The sequence below is a fragment of the Protopterus annectens genome, chromosome 7.part0 (genome assembly GCF_019279795.1).
Source record: "Protopterus annectens isolate FY-2018-M chromosome 7.part0, PAN1.0, whole genome shotgun sequence".
In the NCBI taxonomy this organism is placed as follows: domain Eukaryota; kingdom Metazoa; phylum Chordata; order Ceratodontiformes; family Protopteridae; genus Protopterus; species Protopterus annectens.
Genome location: NC_056739.1, coordinates 1795921801 through 1795949679, shown reverse-complemented (window position 1 = coordinate 1795949679; position 27879 = coordinate 1795921801). Strand labels below are relative to the sequence as shown.

Sequence of the window (27879 nt, the reverse complement as noted above, 5' to 3'; positions counted from 1 at the left end):
TCTAAAACCAAAATCACTGCCTCTATGGGCCCTGTCAACATAATAGGCTATTTTATAGTACCAAACACAGCCTCCTAAATTCCCTTGTAAATCTGTTTGATTTTCGGCTCCACACCAGGTATGCTCTCGAAGCTTGGAGAATAAGTTCCAATTAACTGCACCACCATTTATATGTAATATAATGGAATATATCATTGTAAGACTTATAAATAAATATATAGACAGCCTGCAATCTCTCATTCCAGACCAGTTTTGATTTATGAAAGGGTGGTCCTGTCTACAAAATCTGGTGGACTTCTTTGAGAAGATAACATAAGCAATGGATAATAGACAAACAATACATGCTGCATATCTGGACCTGGCTAAAGCCTTTGATAGTACACCACTTTCTAGTATTAATTGTATCACCCACTTAAATGTTAACCCCTATGTAAAATCTACTGATCAGCTAAATGGCTCAGAGACAATGGTCGTTCAGTTAAGGTTGATGGCACACTCTCCTCTATGATGTTGGTCACCACTGGTGTCCCACAGGGTTCTACACTGGGTCCACTCATCTTCAGCATTTGATTTGCTGATATGCATGTGGATGATGATGACTGCAAACTTGGTGCAATCATTAACTCTCCATCAGATAACCGTGTTCTGTGGGGGTGGGGGGGTTAGCTCACACTAATTCTCAATGTCAAGATTATGAACTGAAGTTAAATGCAATCAATAAATAAATGAAAATGAAGTATTCTAATCTTTGAAGAGCATAAATACCCATGTACCCTTCGCTTGAAGTTGACACTGTTAGAGACCAGGACACATTCGTGGATAACAAACTCTCCTCTAAACCCCACACAACTATTATTAGGAAATCCTTCCACCTACACAAAATGAAGGCATATGATGTATATCCAGAGAAGTTACTGTTGACTTGTAATGCCCCCTTCAACATATCTCAGTCCAAACATATTTCACAACGTGTAAAAAAGCTCAAAGAGTTCTGACCAAAAAAATCTCAAGTAAAAGGTCTAAAGGTTCTGTCACTTTATTCTGTCTCCTATGGGCTCTTCACACCAACCTGTAGTTTGCCTACAAGGCAACAGGGGCTCAATCTGGTTAACTTCTTACGTACTTAGAAGTTTTGGAATGCTGCCAATACCCATTTTAAGGACCTAAATCTACAGCTAAATATTAACAGAAGCTATCGGTGGCATAAATACCTCACAAGGAAGGGATGCTTCCTTATGGAATAAGTTTATATTCCATGCCAAATAAAATAGCTGCCTAGATCTCTTTAAAGCCAATCTCAGTAGGGATTCATCATTTCACCACAGGGCTGTTCATACAGGCTCTTATATGCAGGGGGTCTCGTAGTGGGAACTGCAGTCACTAGACAAGGTCTATCCATTGCATGGCATAAGCCAATGAACCTGTAACTCTGATGTCAATGTTAACTGACTTTCTTGGGCTATATCTGGGAAGCAGCAGTCTCCGATTGTCTTACAGACTGTCATGGACTGAAATACAAGTTTCGGTATTAGTCTAAAATAATTAGGGCAAATTGCTACAATGTCTATCGCTTGAACAAATTCTGTCATTTCACTAGACACGGACTGATCTCAACAGGTATTTCTTATGTAATCCTGTTAGTAATGTAATGAAATATTAAAATACCCTTTCCCAAGGCATACATGGATGAATACAATGTACTTAAATGCCATGCATCAATGCCTCCATCTAAATATAACCTGCTTTGAGGTATGCCATGCTCAAACTAAAAAAAAACATATACATACACACACACACACACACATATATATATATATATATATATATATATATATGTATACATACATACGTATATATGTATATGTGTGTGTGTGTGTGTGGGGGGGGGGTCTCTGTCAGTTGATCACATTTTTGAAACTCGAATGGAAATTCCAAAGAGACTGGATGACCAAGTATTTGAAAATGCAGAGGTTTTGAATGGAGATCACGGTACACCGAAGATCGGGAAATGTACCCTTTTCCTCAATGTAGCATGATCTTGGACTTGGTGTATGTAATTTGCATTGGACTCGGTCATCTGGTCTCTTCAGAATTTCCATTCGAGTTTCTGAAATTCGATCACCTGATGGGGATCTGTACGTATGTATGTATATATATATATATATATATATATGTATGTATGGGTCCACCTCTAAATCTCGAATCTCAAAATACTGAACTCAAAATCCCAAAAGTTCAAAATGCCGAAAACTCATAATACTGAATCTCGTAATATTGAAAAACATATAGGACACCAACAATTACTAACTATAAAAATGAACTATTGAAAAGGAAACATTTTAAATTTTATCTTTTTAGAGCATTAAGTTTTAATAAAGAACCAATGGAGGTGTGACCTTAGGGCCGGCTGTTGACGTGCAAATAAAGTTGTCAATGTAGCTCACGTTTTTCTAAGTACACCTGCCATGGACCTCGACATTCACCTTATGTGACTTTCTCAATGATCACAAATTTAAAAGAATGACCTGGGGCATCTCCAGCATGTTTTGTTAATGCATTTGTTCCCTTATTGATTCTAATGTCATTTACGTGTAGGTACACACAGTCCTTTAACTGACATTCAGTTTTGCCGATGTAAAATGCTAAACAATTTTGGCATTATAATAAGTATTTTATTATTACTTCATGATAACTGCCAGGACATGACGTCTTTTAGTAACTGCACTCATTGCGAGATGTCGTTATAAGTATTTTATTATTACTTCATGATAGCAGAAATAATGTAGCAGACATACTTATTATTGATCTTGGTGATCTCATTACAGGCATTTTATTATTACTTCAGGACATCTGCCAGGAGATGAAGTACTGTTGCAGGTGTACTCATTACTAATGTTAGAGATCTCATTACACGTATTTTATTAACGCTTTATGATATCTGCCAGGAGATGAGGTGTTGTAGCAGGTGTACTCATTACTAATGTTAAAGATTTTGTTACTGCCAATTTATTATTAATTTGTGACATCTGCCAGGAGAGGAAGAACTGTAGCAGGTGCACTCATTACTATCTCCACAACAAACACATGCACATTGCACAGAGAATAATACAAAATTGTTTAGTGTAAAGGAAGTGGTCAAGCTTGTAATGTGTGCATCAGCATGAGTATAACTGGACTACATGTTTCTTAGTGGTTTTATAACTAACAATATAAGATAAACTGCATCTCAACACACTCCTCAAAACCGAGGTGGAATCCTTCAAAGCCCCCGGGCCTGTGGAAAATACGGCCCAGACCGCAGAATCCTTTATAAACGCATTTTATGAACACCTTCAGGAATGCATGGATCATGCAATCCCAAATAAAACCAAGACCCAATCCTCCAAAGGCAGACGTCCTGTCTGGTGGACCCCAGCCATAAACAAACTATACAATATAAGGAGGAAGCTACTACATGATAGAGCAAAATCCCAAAAAGGGAAGGCATCTCTGATCAGTATTAGCAAAAAACTACGGGCACTCATAAAATCGTCTAAGGCCAGCTTCGAGAGAAAAATTGCACAGGACACTAAGGATAATCACAAGGCTTTCTTTAGTTATATTAGGAACCTGGGTGGGAATTCCCAGATATGCTCAGAATTAGTCCAAAATGACAAAAAATACACTGAACCCACAGACATTGCCAACATCCTAGCTGACAGGTTCAGCACAAACTTCTCTCCCCCCCCCCCACCAAAAAGGCAAATATCGATCCCAGCAGAGTGCTGCCCCCCCTGACATCTCAGATGCTCAGGTAAGAGCTGCCCTCTCCAAAGCAAAAAACACAGCACCAATGGGACCAGACGGTGTCCCGGGCTGTGTCCTACATGAACTCCAAGAAGAGCTAAACCCAAACATAAAACTACTGTTCATTCTCAGCCTTACTACAGGATATGTACCCAAAGAGTGGCGTACAGCAACAGTGGTCCCTCTCCACAAAGGTGGTGCCTCAACGGATACTGGAAACTATCGCCCCATAAGCCTGACTAGCTTGGTCTGCAAAGCTATGGAAAGGATCATCATGGACCTCATAAATAAAGATATTGGGAACCTACAGACACTGGATCCTACCCAGTTCGGCTTTGTTAAGGGCAGATCCTGCCTCTTAAACCTAGTTGATTTCTTTGAAACAGTCACCAAGGCCATTGACGAGGGGAAGGTGGTCTACACAGCCTACCTGGACCTCGCAAAAGCCTTCGATACAATACCCCATTCGAGCATTATAGATAAGCTCACCAGCTTAAATATAAACCCCTATGTGACTAGATGGGATGCAAACTGGCTCAAGGACAGAACCCACATAGTTAGAATTGCTGGTGCCATGTCAGACTCCAAACCAGTTACAAGTGGCATTCCACAAGGCTCAGTCCTGGGACCTCTCTTGTTCGGTATATATTTCTTTGAGGTACAGGCCAACACAGAATGACTGTGGCTGACAAAGTTCGCAGATGACTGCAAATTGGGTGCCATAATCGACTCTCCAGCTGACACAAGCATCCACCAAAAGGGCCTCATAGAAACAGACAACTGGTGCCAGAGCCATGGCCTCAAGCTAAATGCCAAAAAGTGTATAGTCATCCCCTTTGGCAAAAACAAAGTGCCCACAAATTACCACATAGGTGGTAATCCATTAAGTACAGAAGAAGTAATTAGGGACCTGGGGACCCAAGTTGATAGCAATCTCTCATTTGACAACCACGTGGCCAAAGTGGTTAGAAAAACATTTTATATAGCCCACCTAATCATGAAGAGATTCACATCTAGATCAGGGGAGATCATCGTGCCTCTTTACTCATCCGTCATCAGGCCCATAATTGAGTACAATGCCCCTTTTGGGATGTACCTTACCAGACACCTGCAGCAATTGGAAAGACCCCAAAAGTACCTCACCAAGAGGATCAAAGGGCTCAAACAGATGCCATATGTTGCCCAGTTAAAGAAACTCCAGCTCTACTCAGTGGCATACCGCCTGTTCAGAGGCGATCTGTGCCTGACGTATAAAGCCATGTCCAACCCGGAATTAATGGGCATGCTGCACCTCAGAAAATCCAAATCCCATCGAGCTACGCACTCGAGAGACTTGAACCTTAGCACTGAAATAAATAGGACATGCTGGAGGGACAGATTCATAACCCAGAGGCTCCCTTCACTCTGGAATAAAATCCCAGTCCAGGTTAGGCAGAGTCTCTCATTGACTCTCTTCAAGAGGAATCTTGATGAGTGGATGGGAGATCGTAGGTTTATCCCGGATATCACTTCTGTGTCACTGTTAGACAGAGGCACAGTATACTAACCTCGAAAAAGGGCATAGCAAAATTAATTTAAAATGGGTGGCGAAAGCCAAACACACTCTGGCTAGGCTTATAAATGCCCTGGGGCAGATAGCCTAGTATGAACCTATGAACCTATGCATCTTTTACATATAATCTGAAAATTTTCTACAAGCTCTGCAGATATCACTGCTGGTGAATTTAAAGGACAACTACATTCTAACCATATTATTTCCCTTTCTCAGATTATATTCTCCACCTTATATAATGTTGTTTATGCTTCCAAATACAAAAAGCATGACTTAAGTGTTTCATCCCTTGCCATTCTGTTTCCTCGGTGCACAAGTCACTGGGTTTGAATAAGGTCTTGCTGCACTTTCTTTTGGGATTTGTCTTGCTGATTGTTATATCATAATGGTATAAGGCTCTTAGCCCAGTAAAACTTTCCATAGTACAGTGTTGGTAGCCTTGTGTTGTTTTTTACCCCATGGGGTGATAAACCTGTTGCGTCACTAGGAATTCACAATGCTTTCAATGTGCACTCTTATGTACAGAGTGTGTGTGTGTGTGTGTGTGTGTGTGTGTGTGTGTGTGTGTGTGTGTGTGTGTGTGTGAAAGAATGTGGGTGGGTGCGTGTATGTTGTAATACAGTACAGTTGTTCTCACCAAACAGAAGAATACAAGTGACTCAAAAATGTATAAATAGTTCATAGGTTCATACTAGGCTAGCTGCCCATGCAGGCAAGTTTTAGCCTAGCCAATTTCCCGTCAAAGGTGAGATTCAGATTCTGTATCTTGTATCTGTGAGGTAAACACTTTAAACAGTATGCCATCCCCCAACCCCAGTTATGAATATAGATTAGGCAATACCAAGTTGTTTTGTTTATAGAGGCATAAAAATTGATGCAAGCAGTGTTTGCAAATTTATAGTGTAAAGTAACAGTGATACAAAGAATGCATCTTAAACCAAATAATATTACTTTAAATGTAGAAAATATTTTGCTAAGTGCAACAGGATTTAAATAAATGAGACAATTCCAATCTAAAACATGACATGCATGTGTATCAGTGGAGTAATGCAACTCAAGTGGAAAACAAAGTGCGGATATAAATTCTTCAGAAATAAGTTGTGTAGTACCCATCCATATATAGTCATGGCTAATTAGAGAGAATTCCACACATATATGTTTACATATCTATTGTACATACATATATATATATATAGCCGCGGTGGTGGTGCTGCGGTAGCGTTGTCGCCTTACAGTAAGATGCTGTCCAGTTCGATTCTCAGCTAGAGCATTTTCCGCGTGGAGACATGCGTGAATGGGCGTACCTTCATTGAAGGTTGTGCGTCAGGGCTGGTAACTCGGCACATAAAAAAAATCAACTACAAATCATTAGCGGACCGGAGTTCCACTGTGGCGACCCCGAACCGGGAAAAGCCGAAAGACACAAACAAAAATATATTTATATATTATGGGTTCCTATTAGAAGATCGAAGACGCATTCTTTCGAATGCATCTTGGTCGAACTTAAAAGACTGAAACGGCAAAATATTGAAGCGGCTTTTAAGCGAATTCTTTCCCTGAGAAGGAATTCACTTGGCCGCTGCGTTACTTTGCCATTTTAGGCACTGTAGTGCTGTCTTGGAGTTGGTATAGTTAAGTAGGGGGGTGTGGGGGGGTGAGCCCCCCTCCCCCATATAATGTAATGTTTAAAGTGTTTTGTTTTTGATTTTGTTGGAACAGCGATTTTTTTCCCTTGGAAAAAAAATTGCTGTTCTGACAGTTCAAAATTGTAAGCTTTTGCTTACATAGGGTTGATTAATCACCGTTTGCTTTTTAAGCGTTCGGTGGTCTAATATAGAGCCTATATATATATATATATATATATATATATATATATATATATATATATATATATATATATATATATATATATATATATATATATATATATATATATATATATGTATATATATATATATATATATATATATATATATATATATAGATATTTATATATATATATATATATATATATATATATATATATATATATATATATATATATATATATATATATATATATACACACACACACAGATTGGGACCGTGGTGGTGCAGTGGTTAGTGTTGTTGCCTCGCAGCCTTTTGGTGGGGAAGGAATGAATGATGACACACTGCTTGGTCACAGTTTACCTGTTGGTGGGGAGGGAATGAATGATGACACACTGCCTGGTCACAGTTTACCTGTTGGTGGGGAAAGAATGAATGATGACACACTGCCTGGTCACAGTTTACCTGTTGGTGGGGAGGGAATGAATGATGACACACTGCCTGGTCACAGTTTACCTGTTGGTGGGGAGGGAATGAATGATGACACACTGCCTGGTCACAGTTTACCTGTTGGTGGGGAGGGAATGAATGATGACACACTGCCTGGTCACAGTTTACCTGTTGGTGGGGAGGGAATGATGACACACTGCCTGGTCACAGTTTACCTGTTGGTTGGGAGGGAATGAATGATGACACACTGCCTGGTCACAGTTTACCTGTTGGTGGGGAGGGAATGAATGATGACACACTGCCTGGTCACAATTTACCTGTTGGGGAGGGAATGAATGATGACACACTGCCTGGTCACAGTTTACCTGTTGGTGAGAAGGGAGAGGAATGACGGGGCCGTGCCTGGTCACAGTTTCTAGGGGGGGGGGTGGAGATGATGTGCAGGCAGTAGGGGGTAACTTTGATATAGGTCTAGTGAAGACCAGGAACTTAGGTGGACATATGGGCTGGGTGACTGTAGGGTCCTGTAAGGTGCTGCCAACCCTAAGGCTTGGGGCAGGGATGTTCCCAAGGCCATAGCACATATCCTTTTACAGAAAGTGAACAATATTTTGTCAGGAATGCCTACACAAAAGGGATATGACTTATCAAAATGAAAAAAACAAACCAGAAACGCCAGATAAAGCACTCTCTATAAGCACGTAGATTCAGTAAAACAAGAACAGATGAGTGCACCATGAACTGTGAGGATGATTCCCAATAAAATCCAACTCCAAGTCGAATGAACAATCACATTTATTGTTAAAAGAACAACACTGCAGTAAAATGTAAGCGCTTTCGCGTTGTATAACCAACGCTTCATCAGACATAAAAGCAGTAAAGGACATCTGATCTTATATAGTGTCTTCAGATGACATCACAATCATAATTAAAGGAACATGCAGCTAGACCCCACTTAAAAACATAGTACAGAACTCAATGCATGAGGGGTCTGGATGCTAAAAAAGGCTTAATGGTGATTCTATCATTGAGCCCAAACTTGTGTGCTTGTAACTTCGAAATCCATTTCCCTTCTCTTTCTTCTACTCTGTTCTTAACGTTACCTAGTCTGCCACTAGTATTAACTAATTCCAAGACCTGGAACTTAAAACTGTGTGTTCAACCTTTCTCCATTGTGTGCTTTGCCAAAGCATTCATGACATTACCTTTCGCTATTGCATAAACGTGTTCCCTAACACGTTCACGTAATGATCTTGTCGTCATGCCCACATAAAAAGTATTACAAAGTTGGCACACTGCTACATATACTAGATTGGCAGATTTGCAATTGGCAAATTTCCTAAACGTATAAGTTTTCCTGGTCACAGGATGTGTAAAACTATCTAAATTGGAAACATATCTACATTGATTACAATTTTGACAAGCAAATGTGCCGGTTCTGCGAGGCTTCTGACCATTAGCAAGTGTCCTGTCGTAGCAAAGTAACCTATTGAGTGAGAGCATGTTCTTATAGGCGACCCTCGGTCTCACATCAACCAGGGAGCTAATTCTGTCATCTACCAACAGAAGGTTGTTAAGAATGTCTAAAACATGATTATTCCTATTAGTGTATGGAATAACAATTCTATTAACACTATCCTTTTTCTTGGTTTCAGATCGATCAGGGTGAACAGGCAGGTAAATTGTTGTGCATATAGTAGATAGTTTTACACATCCTGTGACCAGGAAAACTTATACGTTTAGGAAATTTGCCAATTGCAAATCTGCCAATCTAGTATATGTAGCAGTGTGCCAACTTTGTAATACTTTTTATGTGGGCATGACGACAAGATCATTACGTGAACGTGTTAGGGAACACGTTTATGCAATAGCAAAAGGTAATGTCATGAATGCTTTGGCAAAGCACACAATGGAGAAAGGTTGTACACACAGTTTTAAGTTCCAGGCCTTGGAATTAGTTAACACTAGTGGCAGACTAGGTAACGTTAAGAACAGAGTAGAAGAAAGAGAAGGGAAATGGATTTTGAAGTTACAAGCACACAAGCTTGGGCTCAATGATAGAATCACCATTAAGCCTTTTTTAGCATCCAGACCCCTCATGCATTGAGTTCTGTACTATGTTTTTAAGTGGGGTCTAGCTGCATGTTCCTTTAATTATGATTGTGATGTCATCTGAAGACACTATATAAGATCAGATGTCCTTTACTGCTTTTATGTCTGATGAAGCGTTGGTTATACAACGTGAAAGCGCTTACATTTTACTGCAGTGTTGTTCTTTTAACAATAAATGTGATTGTTCATTCGACTTGGAGTTGGATTTTATTGGGAATCATCCTCACAGTTCATGGTGCACTCATCTGTTCTTGTTTTACTGACTTATCAAAATGTCTTCCAAAACAGAAAATGCATTCATGATGCATAAATGACACAAGTAGGTTAAAAGGTTCATATATTACTGAAACTAGTGTTCAGGCCTAAAGCCCAACAAGGAAGACAGACTCCAAAATATTAGTCATGGGATGGTCAAAGATACTAAGGTATATTATGACACAATTGTTTTATTCCAAAGATTCAGTGTGGAATATCATAACTTTCAGCAAATCTCTAAGGAAAGTTATTTTTTGTAGCGGACAAGCCTCCCTGCACATCTCACAACCTTCAAACTTATATATAACTACCTACTCTCTGGTTTGAAAACAGTGGAGAGAAAAGGTAAATCCACTGTCAGCGAAAGTTGTTTTTGCCCATATTTCTCCATTCAATTGGCACAATTTTAAAGAGGTGGGAAGAGATTAAACAAAAAATAATATAAAACCTGAGAATCTGGTAGCACTATTTTATGACTATGGATGATAAGCTACAAGCAGTACAGGTGGTTTAGTTCCTTTATTTTTATACATAGGTCAGGCCTATTTTTATCAACCATAACAACACACAAATGTTGACAACCACTAAAATAAAATAAAAAATAAATGAAAAAAAAGTTGACTTGTACGCCCCTCACACTAACAAACAATACCAGGGAAAGGGCACATTCCGCAACCTTGGTAATGTAGCAGCCTTGCTCACCTGTTGACCATCTGTTTAGCTGGACAAATGTCAGCTGTACCTACATTCACCTTACTTAGTGGCTCCTGTAAAAAATACACATGACTATAAAACTCAAGCAAAAAGTTATAAATCAATATGGGAAGAAATGATAATGAAATGGGGGGGGGGCACGAAGTAAGGAGAGAGTAGGATTTCGGATGTAGACCCTTAAGGAGAATGACAACAGACATGGAGAATATTAAATTAATAAGGAACAGAAAGTAATCTGAAAACTAAGTAAACACTGGAATGGAGAAAGGGCATGTTTATTAATAGGGATGATTGCAAATAGGCAAGAAGGGGGAGTTGGAATTTACTGGAGAAAATCAGCAAAGGAACCAAGGCGTCGGGAGTGCATAACCAGGGAAGTAATGGTAACAGAGTTGGATAAAGCCAAACAAAAGTTTGGACCATATGTAAGAGACTGCATTCCCTACCAGGCAATGGTAACAGAGTATAAGTAAAGAAAAAGGGATATGGGAGTACTTAGTGAAGGACCAGCTATATTTGAGTTTTTAATAGACTCTTCACCTGAACCTGATGTTGTGAAAAGGGTGTAGTTAATTGGATATACAAAATATTACATGGTAAGTATAACAGTCAGTCAAAAGTGGTTAGAAAAGATTGGGAAGGAGACCAGAAGGTACGGCACACAGTGTACCCTAACTGGTAATGATGTACCTAACAGTGGGGACTTGTCTACGTCATATGTCATGGTTACACAGTGTGGCACACAGTGTACCCTAGCTGGTAATGATGTGCCTAACAGTGGGGACTTTGTTCTACATCATATGTCATGGTTACACAGTATGGCACACAGTGTACCCTAGCTGGTAATGATGTGCCTAACAGTGGGGACTTTGGTCTACGTCATATGTCATGTTTACACAGTATGGCACACAGTGTATCCTAGCTGGTAATGATGTGCCTAACAGTGGGGACTTTGGTCTACGTCATGTGTCATGGTTACACAGTATGGCACACTGTGTATCCTAGCTGGTAATGATGCACCTAACAGTGGGGACTTTGGTCTACGTCATGTGTCATGGTTACACTGTATGGCACACAGTGTATCCTAGCTGGTAATGATGTGCCTAACAGTGGGGACTTTGGTCTACGTCATATGTCATGGTTACACAGTATTGGCATACAATGTATCCTAGATGTTAATGATGTACCTAACAGTGGGGACATGGCTATATATCATATATCATGGTTACACAGTATGGCAAACAGTGTATCGTAGATGGTAATGATGTGCCTAACAGTGGGGACTTTGGTCTACGTCATATGTCATGGTTACACAGTATGGCATACAATGTATCGTAGATGGTTATGATGTGCCTAACAGTGGGGACTTTGGTCTACGTCATATATCATAGTTACACAGTATTGGCATACAATGTATCCTAGATGTTAATGATGTACCTAACAGTGGGGACATGGCTATACATCATAGATCATGGTTACAAAGTATGGCAAACAGTATATCGTAGATGGTAATGATGTGCCTAATAGTGGGGACTTTGGTCTACGTCATATGTCATGGTTACACAGTATTGGCATACAGTGTATCGTAGATGGTAATGATGTACCTAACAGAAGGGACTTTGATATACACAATATATCATAGTTACACAGTTTGGCACATAGTGTATTGTAGATGGTAATGATGTACCTAACAGTGGGGACATGGGTATACATCATATATCATGGTTATACAGTATGGCAAACAATGTATCCTAGATGTTAATGATGTACCTAACAGTGGGGACATGGGTATACATCATATATCATGGTTACACAGTATGGCAAACAATGTATCCTAGATGTTAATGATGTACCTAACAGTGGGGACATGGGTATAGATCATATATCATGGTTACACAGTATTGGCATGAAATGTATCATAGATGTTAATGATGTACCTAACAGTGGGGACTTTGATATACACAATATAACGTAGTTACACAGTTTGGCACACAGTGTATCGTAGATGGTAATGATGCACCTAACAGTAGGGACATTGGTATACATTATATGTCATGGTTACACAGTATGGCAGACAGTGTATCCTAGATGTTAATGATGTACCTAACAGTGGGGACTTAGTTATACATAGTATATCATGGTTACATTTTTTTTTTTAATTTTTTCCTTAAAATCTTCTCTCATTTTTACTAGTACATCATTTTGGTTTTGTAGTATATTGTTATTCTAAAAATTCCATATACAACACATAACAAGTGTATTTTATGTTTATTTTATAACAGTTGATATTTACTGTTGAACAACACTAGCATTTCCAAGGTAACTTTGCAGTATTTTTTAATGTAAGTAATAGGAAACAAGATGAAAAAATAAATGTATGTTTTTGTCCATGTTAGTTCACTTAGTGTTCTGACAAAGTTCTAGGTTTTCCCTTTTTTATTATTTCCCTGTTTTGTCTCCTCGTGCAAAAAATATATCATTTGGCTCGGCTTCTTTGCAATGTTTTTTATTATTTGCCTGGAATATTCATAAAGATGTCTTAGTTGTTTTTGATTTTTTCTTCCTGGAAAACCAGGAATGATTTTGTTGGAAGACTTTTTGACATGCAGTTCTGTTTGCTTGAAGAGTTTTACGTTAATTGTCTGTCCTTTCTCTCAGCAGGTCCATTTCCCATTCTAATCTTTTGTAAACACCTTTATTAAGCATGATATTTGTAAAAAAGTGACATGGGTACACATACAGCAATGTAAAAGAAAACCACCCATAACATCATTCTTTTTATTATTATTTTCATGCAGTATAAATATATGTTTTGTTTTAGCACTTTACATTCACTCCAGCTGTACATGATTTGCACACTTCCTGCCTTTTCTTATGTCTTTCTCTTCCTCATGTTTGTCTTTTGTCGGTTAGGGGTCGCCACAGCAGAATTTCGGTATGCTAATGATTGGCAGTAGATTTTTTTATGGTGCCAAGTTGCCAGCCCGACGCCCAGCCTTCAGCGAAGGCACGCCCATTCATGCATGTCTTTCGGAGGCCACTTGACCACGGGGAGGGCATGCAGACTCATTTATTTCTATGTAATTTGCTCCTTTCCTTTTCTAAAGAACCCGCCTCCGATTGTTTTATCTCTGCTACAACATTCAGTACGTAAGTTACTGCCAGCTTACAGTTTAATTTCCATTTTGTTGTAATTGCTGTCTTGGCAGCCAGTAACATTAAACTTAAAAAAAATAAATAAATAAAAAAACTTTATGTAAGTAATTCAGATTGTAGATCCCAGCTCAAAAGAATAATTCCTTAGTTACATTCATTTGTTCCAACAATATTTCTGACAGTACACTATAGCCAAAATTACAAATAACATTAATAGATGCATATAATGTAATACATTTAATCATAAAATAAAAATAATAACACATGCAGTGCATATATAAATATAACATCCATCCATAATTAATAAAATCAAATGCTCTCTCTGTCTTTTCAACAATATTGGCATAAGACTAACAGCATTATTGAGACCAGGTTTTACATCTGCTTGTAATCTAACAATCCAGTCATACTCTTTCAGCTCCAATGTATTATTCATGCCTCCCCTCCTTACTCCTATCTCAACAGTGCACATAACCCTAAACTTAAATTTATGTTTCTCACCTTCTTCCACAATATGTTTGCTCAAAGCATTTGTTAATACTTGTCTTCTTATCTCTGATTTATGTTCTATGATCCTCTCCTTTAACTTTCTGGTGGTTTTACCTACATAGAACAATGTACAGGCTGTGCATGTAGCCAAATAAACCACCTGTACTTCATTACAATTAGTTAAAGCTTTGATATTATAAACCTCCTTACTAATGGGGTGCATAAAACTATGTTCAACTTCATACAGATCATCACAACAAGTGCAATTATAACATTTCATTGTGCCTACTCTTTTTTGTGTTTGTTTATTTATCTGCTTAAAATCTTTATAGCAGAATTTTTGTTTAAGGGTCTCTGAATTTCTATATGCATAAGATGGTCTATCACCTACAATTAACTTAATTTCTGGCATTGCCATTAAAATCGTCCAATTTCTCTCCACTATATTACATATAGCATCAGTATTCAAGTTAAATGTGGTGAGGTATCTAACCATTTTATCCCCACATTTCGATAATTCATTACTACCTAACCCTCCATTGAAGACAGGCCTCTCCCATTCACTACCTCTTTATAAACCTTATTAATAATATATTCAGAATAACCACTTCTCCGGAATTCCTGCATCATCTCCTTAACTTGCTCCTCAAATTTGGCGTCTGTAGTATTCAATTTACTAGTTCTTATTAATTGGGCCTTCAGTATACCTTTAAAGGTATGTGGGGCATGCATACTATCTCTATTAATATATCTAGATGCATCCACTTTTTTTTATATAGTGGATTCTTACTTATCCCCATTCCTATATAGATATACATCCAAAAAATGTATACTTTGTTCTGATGCTGTCATCTTGAACCTTAAAAATTCACTTGTCTCATTAAGATACTTTACATAATCATTCAATTCCAGTAAAGTGCCCCCCCCAAAGCAAAAAACAATCGTCCACGAACCTTTTGTAGAATTTAACATTTATATTCATCTCATTTATTCCACTAAGTATCGCTCGTTTTTCCCATTCATATAACACTATGTTAGCATATGGGGGTACCCATTGCTACGCCTGTGAAGCTGTAAGTATGGCTCATCATCAAAAATAAAAAATATTGTTCAATAACACCATTTCGAGCAGGGCACAAACATTTTCAGTTTCCCTAGCACTCATTTTAACTTCATTTATTAGGAAATCACGAATTGCATTTACACCATATTCATTGGGTATAACTGTGAATAATGAAGTTATATCCAAAGATACCAGTACATAACTCTGCTTACTGTTATTCACACACCAATTATGTAATTCTTGCAAAAAACTATTAGTATGTTTTAACACTGTAGAACATCTATTCAGGTACACACCTAGAATTGTCTGTAGATACTTTGAGATGGGTTGTGTAAGCCAACCACCCCCTGAAACAATTGGTCTAAGTGGTTGATTCATCAGATCTTTATGAATCTTGGGGATACCATAAATCTGCGGTATTCTAGGGCAGGGTACACTCAAATAATTAAATAAATCAATATCTATATCGATATTAAGTTGTAATTCATAAATTGACATATTTATATTTGCTATATGCTTTTTAACTTCATTATAAGAAATTTTTCTAAATGTAGACACATCACTCAAAAAATCTTTAAAATTCGACATATACCATATCCTGTCCATTAAAACTAGTGCTCCCCCTTTATCTGCCTGTTTTATGACAATTCCATCATTCTTTTGCAATTCTTTCATAGCCATATATTCAGAGTGTGTTAAATTATACACTCCTTTTTTACATCTCTTCTTATAAAATGCTCTCAATTCACTTTCAACAATATTCGAGAAAGCAGACAGTATCGGACATAATATCGGTGAAAATACACTCAATTTCCTACATTTAGGCATTATTGAACCGTTATCTTTAACGATTAGCTTCAAGCTAACCTTTCTAACGAAAAGTTTCAAATCTGTTACTGCTTGCACGTTATATTTATATATGCGCTGCATGTGTTATTATTTTTATTTTATGATTAAATGTATTACATTATATGCATCTATTAATGTTATTTGTAATTTTGAGCATAGTTGGATTTTAGGTTATGTGTATGGAAGTTTTATACAGTACACTATAGGGAATTTTTAAAATCCACCAACTAGTTACATTCCCAGAAAAACACCTCTCTCTCTTTCTAATCACACCACTGGCATTTGCCATCTACCTGAGGAAACATTCTTTGAATCCTGCTTGGGGCACAAAATACCTTTTAGACAATTCCGTGTGGAAAATCCTAAACCTTGTAGACTTTGTTACATACTTGGGAACCAAACAGATGTCTTCCTACTATTCCTTTGCAAATTTCCCTTCCAGTCTCACTCCCAATCTTTTTGAACCATTTCTGATTGACTCTCATAATTACTATGTACTACTTTAAATACCCTACTAAGCATCCCTTTTTTATAAAAGTAGCTTCAGATGAAGACTCAGTTAAAAACTCAAATATAGCTGGTCTTTCACTTAGCGCTCCCTTACCCCTTTCTCTTTACCTGTACTCAGTTACCATTACCTGGTAGGGAGTGCAGTCTCTTACATATGGTCCAAACTTTTGTTTGGCTTTATCCAACTCTGTTACCATTACCTGGTAGGGAATGCTGTATCTTACATATGGTCCAAACTTTTGTTTGGCTTTATCCAACTCTGTTACCATTACCTGGTAGGGAGTGCAGTCTCTTACACACAGTCCAAACTTTTGTTTGGCTTTATCCAACTCTGTTACCATTACCTGGTAGGGAATGCTGTATCTTACATATGGTCCAAACTTTTGTTTGGCTTTATCCAACTCTGTTACCATTACCTGGTAGGGAGTGCAGTCTCTTACATATGGTCCAAACTTTTGTTTGGCTTTATCCAACTCTGTTACCATTACCTAGTAGGGAGTGCAGTCTCTTACATATGGTCCAAACTTTTGTTTGGCTTTATCCAACTCTGTTACCATTACCTGGTAGGGAGTGCAGTCTCTTACATATGGTCCAAACTTTTGTTTGGCTTTATCCAACTCTGTTACCATTACCTGGTAGGGAGTGCAGTCTCTTACATATGGTCCAAACTTTTGTTTGGCTTTATCCAACTCTGTTATCAGTCCCTGGTAGGGAGTGCAGTCTCTTACACACGGTCCAAACTTTTGTTTGGCTTTATCCAACTCTGTTATCAATCCCTGGTAGGGAGTGCAGTCTCTTACACACGGTCCAAACTTTTGTTTGGCTTTATCCAACTCTGTTACCATTGCCTGGTAGGGAGTGCAGTCTCTTACATATGGTCCAAACTTTGTTTGGCTTTATCCAACTCTGTTACCATTGCCTGGTAGGGAGTGCAGTCTCTTACACACAGTCCAAACTTTTGTTTGGCTTTATCCAACTCTGTTACCATTACCTGGTAGGGAATGCTGTATCTTACATATGGTCCAAACTTTTGTTTGGCTTTATCCAACTCTGTTACCATTACCTGGTAGGGAGTGCAGTCTCTTACATATGGTCCAAACTTTTGTTTGGCTTTATCCAACTCTGTTATCAATCCCTGGTAGGGAGTGCAGTCTCTTACACACGGTCCAAACTTTTGTTTGGCTTTATCCAACTCTGTTATCAATCCCTGGTAGGGAGTGCAGTCTCTTACACACGGTCCAAACTTTTGTTTGGCTTTATCCAACTCTGTTACCATTGCCTGGTAGGGAGTACAGTCTCTTACTCACAGTCCAAACTTTTGTTTGGCTTTATCCAACTCTGTTACCATTACCTGGTAGGGAGTGCTGTCTCTTACACACGGTCCAAACTTTTGTTTGGCTTTATCCAACTCTGTTACCATTGCCTGGTAGGGAGTGCAGTCTCTTACATATGGTCCAAACTTTTGTTTGGCTTTATCCAACTCTGTTACCATTGCCTGGTAGGGAGTGCAGTCTCTTACACACAGTCCAAACTTTTGTTTGGCTTTATCCAACTCTGTTACCATTACCTCCTAGATATGCACTCCCGATGCCTTGGTTACTTTGCTGATTTTCTCCAGTAAATTCCAACTCCCCCTTCTCATCTATTTGCAATCATCCCTATTAATAAAATGTCCATCCTCCATTCCCGTGTTTACTTAGTTTTCAGATTACTTTCTGTTCCTTATTAGTCTAATATTCTGCATGGTTGTTGTTATTCTCCTTAAGGGAATATCACATCCAAAATGCTATTGTCTCATTATTTCTTGATCCCCCCCCCCCCCGTTTCGTTATCATTTCATTCCATTTTGATTTATAACTTTCTGCTTGAGTTTTATATACATATGTATATTTTTATGTGAGCCACTAAATAAGACGAATATAGGTACAGCTGACATCTGCTTTGTTTGACACAGTCTGTTCAGCTAAACAGATGGTCAACATGTGAGCAAGGTTGCTGCATTAACAAGTTTGAGGAATGTGCCCTTTCCATGGTATTGTTTGTAGTTAGAATATAAATTTGGGGGGGGGGGTGAGGGGCATACAAGTCAACTTTTGTTTTTAATTTTTTTTATTTTATTTTAGTTGTTGTCAAAATTAAGCATGTCAACATTTGTGTGTTGTTATGGTTGATAAACATAGGCCTGACCTATGTATAAAAATAAAGGAACTAAAAACGCATGTACTGCTTTTATCTTACCATCCATAGTCATAATATAGAGCTACCATCTTCTCATGTTTTATATTATTTTTTGTTTAGTCTCTTCCCACTTCTTTAAAATTGTGCCAATTGAATTGAGAAATATGGGCAAGAACAACTTTCGCTGACAGAGAATTCATCTTTTTTATCCACTGTTTTCAAACCTGAGAGTAGGTAGTTATATATAGGTTTGAGGGTTGTGGGATGTGCAGGGAGGCTTTCCCTCTACAAAAAATAACTTTCCTTTGAGATTTGCTGAAAGTTATGATGTTCCACACCTTTGGAATAAAACAATTGTGTCATTATATACCTTAGTACCTTTGACCATCCCATGACTAATATTTTGGAGTTTGTTGGGCTTTAGGCCTGAACACTGGTTTCAGTAATATGTGAACCTTTTAACCTACTGATGTCATTTCTGCATTATGAATGTCTTTTCTGTTTTGGAAGCCATTTTAATAAGTCATATCCCTTTTGCGTAGGTATTCCTGACAAAATATTGTTCACTTTCTGTAACAGGATATGTGCTATGGCCTTGGGAACATCCCTGCCCCAAGCTTTAGGATTGGCAGCACCTTACAGGACCCTCCAGTCACCCAGCCCATATGTCCACCTAAGTTCCTGGTCTTTACTACAGCTACATCAAAGTTACCCCCTACTGCCTGCACATCATCCCTGTCCCCATCCCTCTGCCCCCCCCCCCAGAAACTGTGACAGGGCACAGCCTCATCATTCATTCCCTCCCTACCAACAGGTAAACTGTGACCAGGCACAGCCTCATAATTCCTTTCCCTCCCCACCAAGTAAACTGTAACTAGGCAGTGTGTCATCATTCATTCCCTCTCCACCAACAGGTAAACTGTGCCCAGGCAGTGTGTCATCATTCATTCCCTCCCCACCAACAGGTAAACTGTGCCCAGGCAGTGTGTCATCATTCATTCCCTCCCCACCAACAGGTAAACTGTGCCCAGGCAGTGTGTCATCATTCATTCCCTCCCCACCAACAGGTAAACTGTGCCCAGGCAGTGTGTCATCATTCATTCCCTCCCCACCAACAGGTAAACTGTACCCAGGCAGTGTGTCATCATTCATTCCCTCCCCACCAACAGGTAAACTGTGATCAGGCAGTGTGTCATCATTCATTCCCTCCCCACCAACAGGTAAACTGTGACCAGGCAGTGTGTCATCATTCATTCCCTCCCCACCAACAGGTAAACTGTGACCAGGCAGTGTGTCATCATTCATTCCCTCCCCACCAACAGGTAAACTGTGACCAGGCAGTGTGTCATCATTCATTCCCTCCCCTACCAACAGGTAAACTGTGACCAGGCAGTGTGTCATCATTCATTCCCTCCCCACCAACAGGTAAACTGTGACCAGGCAGTGTGTCATCATTCATTCCCTCCCCACCAACAGGTAAACTGTGACCAGGCACAGCCTCATAATTCCTTTTCCTCCCCACCAACAGGTAAACTGTGCCCAGGCTGTGTGTCATCATTCATTCCCTCCCCACCAACAGGTAAACTGTGCCCAGGCAGTGTGTCATCATTCATTTCCCTCCCCACCAACAGATAAACTGTGCCCAGGCAGTGTGTCATCATTCATTCTTTCCCCACCAACAGGTAAACTGTGCCCAGGCAGTGTGTCATCATTCATTCTTTCCCCACCAACAGGTAAACTGTGACCAGGCAGTGTGTCATCATTCATTCCCTCCCCACCAACAGGTAAACTGTGACCAGGCAGTGTGTCATCATTCATTCAGTCCCCACCAATAGGTAAACTGTGACCAGGCAGTGTGTCATCATTCATTCCCTCCCCACCAACAGGTAAACTGTGACCAGGCAGTGTGTCATCATTCATTCCATCCCCACCAACAGGTAAACTGTGACCAGGCAGTGTGTCATCATTCATTCTTTCCCCACCAACAGGTAAACTGTGCCCAGGCAGTGTGTCATCATTCATTCTTTTCCCACCAACAGGTAAACTGTGACCAGGCAGTGTGTCATTATTCATTCCCTCCCCACCAACAGATAAACTGCGACCAGGCAGTTTGTCATCATTCATTCAGTCCCCACCAACAGGTAAACTGTGACCAGGCAGTGTGTCATCATTCATTCCCTCCCCAACAACAGGTAAACTGTGACCAGGCAGTGTGTCATCATTCATTCCCTCCCCACCAACAGGTAAACTGTGACCAGGCAGTGTGACATCATTCATTCTTTCCCCACCAACAGGTAAACTGTGACCAGGCAGTGTGTCATCATTCATTCCCTCCCCACCAACAGGTAAACTGTGACCAGGCAGTGTGTCATCATTCATTCAGTCCCCACCAACAGGTAAACTGTGACCAGGCAGTGTGTCATCATTCATTCCCTCCCCACCAACAGGTAAACTGTGCCCAGGCAGTGTGTCATCATTCATTCTTTCCCCACCAACAGGTAAACTGTGACCAGGCAGTGTGTCATCATTCCTTTCTCTCCCCACCAACAGTTATCCCAACCACTAACCAAATTCAGGTCACCTGAGCCATGATCATGGCTTTATCCCTCGGTGCCAACAGAGGTGACAGAGTAAGCACTTTTTTGTGTACTTTGTGCTTGGTTGAGGGTTCAGCATTTTTTCCTTTTGGAGGTCTGACCAATGTCTACGTGTTGAGCGCTGTTGATTGTTTTAACTCTTTTTGTTTTTTTGCTCCCCCTCCCCATAGCTTTCCATCTGCTGGATCCACATTAGCCTTCCCAGGCTTAACCCGAACCATGCCTGGGGACTGTAAGAAGATCATGGACACTGGTGCAGCACCGTACTGCTGCTGGTCAGTGTGCCCAACCCCCCTCCCACTCTGTGGAAGGTTTGTGAGTTCTCACTTGCTGCCTTTGGAAGGTACATGCATGCTTCCTTTTATGCGCAACCTCCTGGCTACTAATGTTGTTATTGCTGCAAGTCTGGATAGACCCTGTGCCTCTCCGTAGGATGGCAAAGCCGGTATGAGCCTCTCACTCCCATCCTGTTCCCAGTCCGATCCCTCCTGCATCAATGCATCTAGTCAATCCTGAGTCGTCTGGTCCATAATAACAGGTTTAATCCTCTGCATTATGGAGACAAACTAGATTACTTTAACTCTATAAATTCTTATGCTTTTTGTAGCTCTTCTGAAATTTCCTTTCTTACCTGATTAAGTCATTTTATTTCAAATATGCATGTCATAAACCCTTACATCTTACTGTTCTTGTATAAGTGTTCTTGGTGTAGAATAATAATTTGGTGTACATCATACACCTTCTCACCAACCACGTGGAGACAAAACCAACTTCAGTTTCTAGTCCCAATTGAATGTAGATGCCCATGTGTTTCACTGTGGAGTCAGACAGTGACCATCCATGTCTGTATCAAAAGACTGAAGACTTGGAATCTATAGTGACAGTTTTTGCCTGCATGTTTGTATATTATTTATTTATCAAAATCACACTATCTCTTAACTGTCAAATGTATTGAGTAGTGCTGGCTTTGTTTTGTAACACTGTTTACACTCTTCATATTATATAAGCTTTCACACCTACCTCTGTTATCCTACTTAACTGATCTCTGAAGCATTACTGTCAAAATGAAGTTAAGGCTTAGTGTTAACAGTTAAGTTGTTTATCTCACAGGCACAAGATACAAGGTTTGATTCTCACATTTGGAAGAGAATTGAACAAGGTTATTAATGGCCCACAAGGACAGCTAGCCTGTTACTTACCTATGAACACAAAACCTTTTTCTGTCATGTGTTTTTTGTGACAGCTTTCTAGAATGTAATGTTTTTGTTGTAAAATAGTAAGATGAAGTGACACCTGGTCTAAATATTTATTACAGTTAAAATACCTCAACTTTTAACTATATCACCAGTTTTCTTGTCTAAGTGGTTTATGCATCTTTAGGCTGTTGTTTTTGTCAAGGCTACTTGAAAGATAGCCAAGTGGCTCAGTCTGCTGTTTTGTGGGACAATCTTTGTTAAGGACAATCCGAGCAGATTTTCTCTCGAATTAGTGTAATGGCACTCAAAAACAAACAGATTAGAAACAGCTTATTTGAGGCATCAAATAAAAGGATTAATTTACTAAATGTAAAAAAAGAAAGAAATCCACAGCTGATTTATTTTACCACACACTGCCCAAAGAGAGGAACCGTTTAATTGTTCCACTTGAGAAACACAGAGTGGCAGAATTCTGTACTTGAGACATACACCAAGCCAACATTTACCTAAGTCATTTACTGATTCTAACCTTATCTGCTTGGCTTAAAGAATGGTCTGAGGATTACTTCTCTGAATGTAAACACTGCATCAAGCCTGTCCTGTCATGTTTGTCAAGTAAGGCGTCAGTCAAAAAGCAGCTGAATCAGTTAATGTAACTGAATGGGTCTGAGGTTTCTTAAGTAATATCAGGTTAGCTACTGAATCCGTTTGCCTTAAAGTAATTTCAATGTGGCTAACAGACTAGGGAAGAGTCTGTCAGACCTCTCTCTGGCTTGTTCTGATTTCCAATAACCTGTTTTTCCTAAATGATTCAGAGTCACAAAACATAAGACAAATTGTTGCAGTCATTGTTTGAATTTCACTTTTAAAAGGAAACTGGCTAGAATTAAAATGGACTACAAGGGCAGAGAGCTTAGTACTTAGCTATTAATACATATGAATTTCATGTATGGTGGACTTTCTCATGTCTTTTAAGGCCCCAGTGGCCAAATGGATAAGTCATTAACTTCCTAAGCCAGGGATTCTGGGTTTGAATCCCATCTGGGACAGTATAATCGACTTACGTATTATCGCAACCAGATTTTCGCAGTTGCGATAATACGCTTGTTGGGCCAAAAACAGATTGTGGGAGTGAACATATGGTTGGATGTGATGTTTTCTGTGGGTACAACCTAGTTAGTCCCAAATTCGTAACCTAAATGAATGTGGAAATGTGAATCTTGTTTTGCATACTTCTAAATTGGTTGCACTGCTGTCAAACTGCAGGAAATGAATCGAGGACGCCTGGGAAATGTTTGTTTGTACTGCTGCCGTACTGCAGGAAATGAATCGAGGACGCCTGGGAAATGTTTGTACTGCTGCCGTACTGCGACAAGGATTGTTACAAAATTGGCTATACATTTCTATGAGAATAAGAAATTTGGATCAGCACATTTTTTGTGTAAATAACTGCTTTTATTTTACAAATGAACATAATTTCAGTTAACGGGAATAACAGAGTAAACAATGTGATGGAGGCTAAAGTTAATGTGACATGTGGGAGATAAAGGTCTTGTAAATCGGAGGCTAAAGTTAATGTGACATGTGGTGTTAGGTGGTACTATGAAAAACATGTATGTAGTATGTGACAGCACCAGATTTATTTTTTGTTTTGGATAGTAGTTACTTTTACAATGTTTTCTGGATGTTGTGGATAGCATACTTGTGGATGTCTTCCGGATGGTTTGGGCAACATATTTCTGGACATGGAACGTGTCTTACACGTAACTGTTGTAGAAAATGTATTTTCAGTGACATGATGTCGGGAAGCAGCATAGCTTGAAACAAGCACTCATTTCTTAAATTTTATATAGTTTTTCCTATCTAAACAATGTTTTTTCATAAAGTTCACTTTGTCAGTGTGATTCTGCATGCATTTCTGTTTACATTCACATATCGGGAAGCAAGCGGTATTATCGTGAAAATCTGGTTGCGATAATACGTAAGTACCGTATAATCTTTGGGGTTGTTTGTATGGTTAAAGTGTTTACCCCTCTATCACAAGATATATGGTTTGATTATCACCTTTGGAAGGGGAATTAACTAGGCTTATAATAGTCCATAAAGGCAGCTAGCTTAATAGTTACCTATGAAGGTATTTATTTGGATTTGAGTGTTTTGCATTGCACTGTGTAATATTTACCTATTACGTATTTGTTTTGTAGTATGCCGTGTACATGTGAGTATGTGTGGGCATGCACGTGCGTGTGTGTCTATATGCTATGATCATTACAAGAACATGTAAAACATGTAGGTAGATGAGTTAATGATTGTATGTTTGTGCTCTCTACATGTGTGTATAGGAACATCCTATCCAGAATTTTTTGCTTTGCCTTACGTCAAGTTGATGCTGGCATAGATTCTGACTCACCCCCAGAAGATGAATGAATGGAAGTTTTAGACCTCTCAGTAGAAAAGTTAACACTAGCATGGGGTATCTTTGTTTTTCCTGTTGGGATTGTCTCCCCTGTTGAAGAATCAGACACAGAAGATAAGCAGTTCTATCGTAAAAGAGGATCTTTAGCTGTTTGATAATAGGCCATGTAACGACACAAGAAAACTGAAGCCAAGATGTTATGAACGCAGCTACTAGAGTATGCCATTAAGCTCTAGTGTTAAGATCAGTAACAGATGTCTAATTTAATGACTATTTGGTCTCAGGTTTTTGTTCTGTTTTCTATATTGTTATGCAGCTTATCATTATGTAAGGTAGAATTCAGCACTTGTATTTGCAATGTATTAGCCAATTCGATAACAAAAAAATAACAAATTGTCATCTTTTGCTGAAGCATTAGGCTTCTGGATAATCTGTTAGAAGGACAGCTGTTAATGGATTAACCAACTTTTTAATGAACTGTAGTAAAAGGTAAATAATTAAATCAGTAACGCTCTGTGTTATAATGCAAAGAAGATGCCTCTGTTATATGTACAGAACATTTTTTTCATTCTTGTATGCAATTCTTTTACAGAATGTCAAACCATAAATGGGTGTCTCACAAATGAGGCACGTTTCTGTTTGAAAACAGAATCAGTTGTGCAAAGAAGTGAATGGAAATTTGGACCTTCAGAACCTGACAACACAATATTTACTTATGGACATGATACAGCCGGCCCTGAACCACAGACAAATCCTAGGCTAAAATTTAAAAATTCAACTGGATCTTTAAGAATTGAGCAGTTAAAATGTGACGATGAAGGTGTATATCAAGCTGAAGCAGTCTTGCAAAATCAGACGCAAGTAATGAAATTTTTCGGCCTTATTTTATGGGGTAAGTGAGCATGTTAAAAACTGATAAGAAAATATTGCATTCCAGAAAAGTAGAGTGAGATCAAACGATATCCAAGGGAATTGGAGCAAGGGATACACAACAACTTTTTTTTTTAATTCTGCTGTAGTGGGTTTCCAACATACATCTTCCAACTGGTTTGTGTTAGGCATCCAGAATTCATTTTGTTATTAATTAATTCATTAATTTTATTGATTCATTGATCATTGATTGAGTGACTGAGTTCTGAGCAGTACCAAAATTAGAGCTGGGAAAAGGGGGAGGTGCCCCAGGTGCAAACTGTTAGGGAGAATGATTGGCAGCTAACTGAATTCTGATACTTCATTTGCAGTTGTGGTAGAATGTCAGTGTCTGCTAACAACTGTAGCAACTTGCTAGTTACATTGTTTTTTTTTGCTCCTCTTTATTGAGTTGAATGGACACTACCAGTCTGGGGAACTGCCCTGAGTGCAAGCTAGCTAGCTATAGCTCTGATTCTGAGTACAGCACTGCTTTATCTGGGCTCTGCATTTGTCTGAACACAAACACAAATGTAGGCATTGCAGCAGTACTATTGTAATAATTAAGGATAGTAGTTATTCCAGTAATGCAAAGCATAGGTATAGAGCACAATAAAGTACTAAGTATACCAGTCTGTAACTCTCTTAAGGTAGCCAAATGCCTCGTCATCTAATTAGTGACACGCATGAATGGATGAATGATGCAGTGGAACAGCAGTAGCGTTCTTGCCTCACAGCAAGAGATTCTCCCATTCGATTCTTGGCTGGAGTGCCTTCTGTGTGGAGTCTGCATGTCCTCCCCATGGTCGAGTGGCCTCCGAAAGACATGCGTGAATGGGAGTGCCTTCGCTGAAGGTTCGGTGTCGGGCTGGCAACTCGGCACCATAAAAATCGACTGCCAATCATTAGCGGACCGGAGTTCTGCTGTGGCGACCCCTAACCAGGAAAAGCCAAAAAGACAAACAAACATACCAGTCTGTAATATTCTAACCCACATAAATGAGTATATATTTAGTAAAGAACCAAGTGCAGGTTGCAGGTAGAAATGGTCATGGTTAAGTTATGAATTAATAGGAAATGGCTCATAAATGCTGAATAGTTAGCACGATGTACAATACCTGGAGTAAATTTGCCTTATTTGGTAAATACATATTAACACAACTTTTTGCCATTGATTCAGTGAATGAGGATGTGATGTCACAGACAGCTGATTCAGTACCTGTCATCATGGAGTGAAGTGTGTCACCAGCTGAGGTACTTCACACTCAGTAGGCTGCAAATCTCTTCCTTGGGAGAACAAGTACTGTAGTGCTTTTATACTTCTTCCAATTGAAAACAAAGTCAGAAATGAAAATTGCACAGAAAAAGAAGTAAGAGACCAAGCTGACTATCCCAAAAGCCAGATGTTTCAGTAAATAAAACACACAAGCTTATTAAATAGATTCAAAATGCATGTGACATATTTCAGATCGTGCATTCTTCTATTGTTGCTGGTTAGTAGAAGCTTATTGTAAAATAATACCTACAACAAGTGAAGAGAACTCATAAGTGCACACTAGGCAATAGTAGGCCATTTGCAGAATAGCCACTGGAATTTTTTCTTCTATCCTTAAGGGTGAGGGGTCAAAATCAGGTGTGAATTTACAGATCTCCATCCACTCGTGGAAGTTATTGTTAAATAAAGTTAGGGAACTGCTTTCTTTGATATGAATAGGAAGCTTACTCCATAAATAGTGGGTTCTCTGGGAGTGATGTCTGTCATGCTATCAGGTTTTGTTTATTCAGCGCTGAAGATTTAGGTCCTTAATGAGCTATGTGTGATGATGCCAGGTTTATAA

The 27879-nt window shown here is 39.1% G+C and overlaps 1 protein-coding gene across 1 annotated transcript in view; it reads left to right on the top strand.

Annotated features, from left to right (window-relative positions):
- Nucleotides 1-27879, top strand: part of LOC122807241 — a 1134459-nt gene that overhangs the window by 872283 nt on the left and 234297 nt on the right. Inside the window, exon 7 of the mRNA XM_044078325.1 lies at nucleotides 25725-26024. Within this exon, the coding sequence (XP_043934260.1) occupies nucleotides 25725-26024 (300 nt within the window). The remainder of the gene's footprint in view (nucleotides 1-25724; nucleotides 26025-27879) is intronic.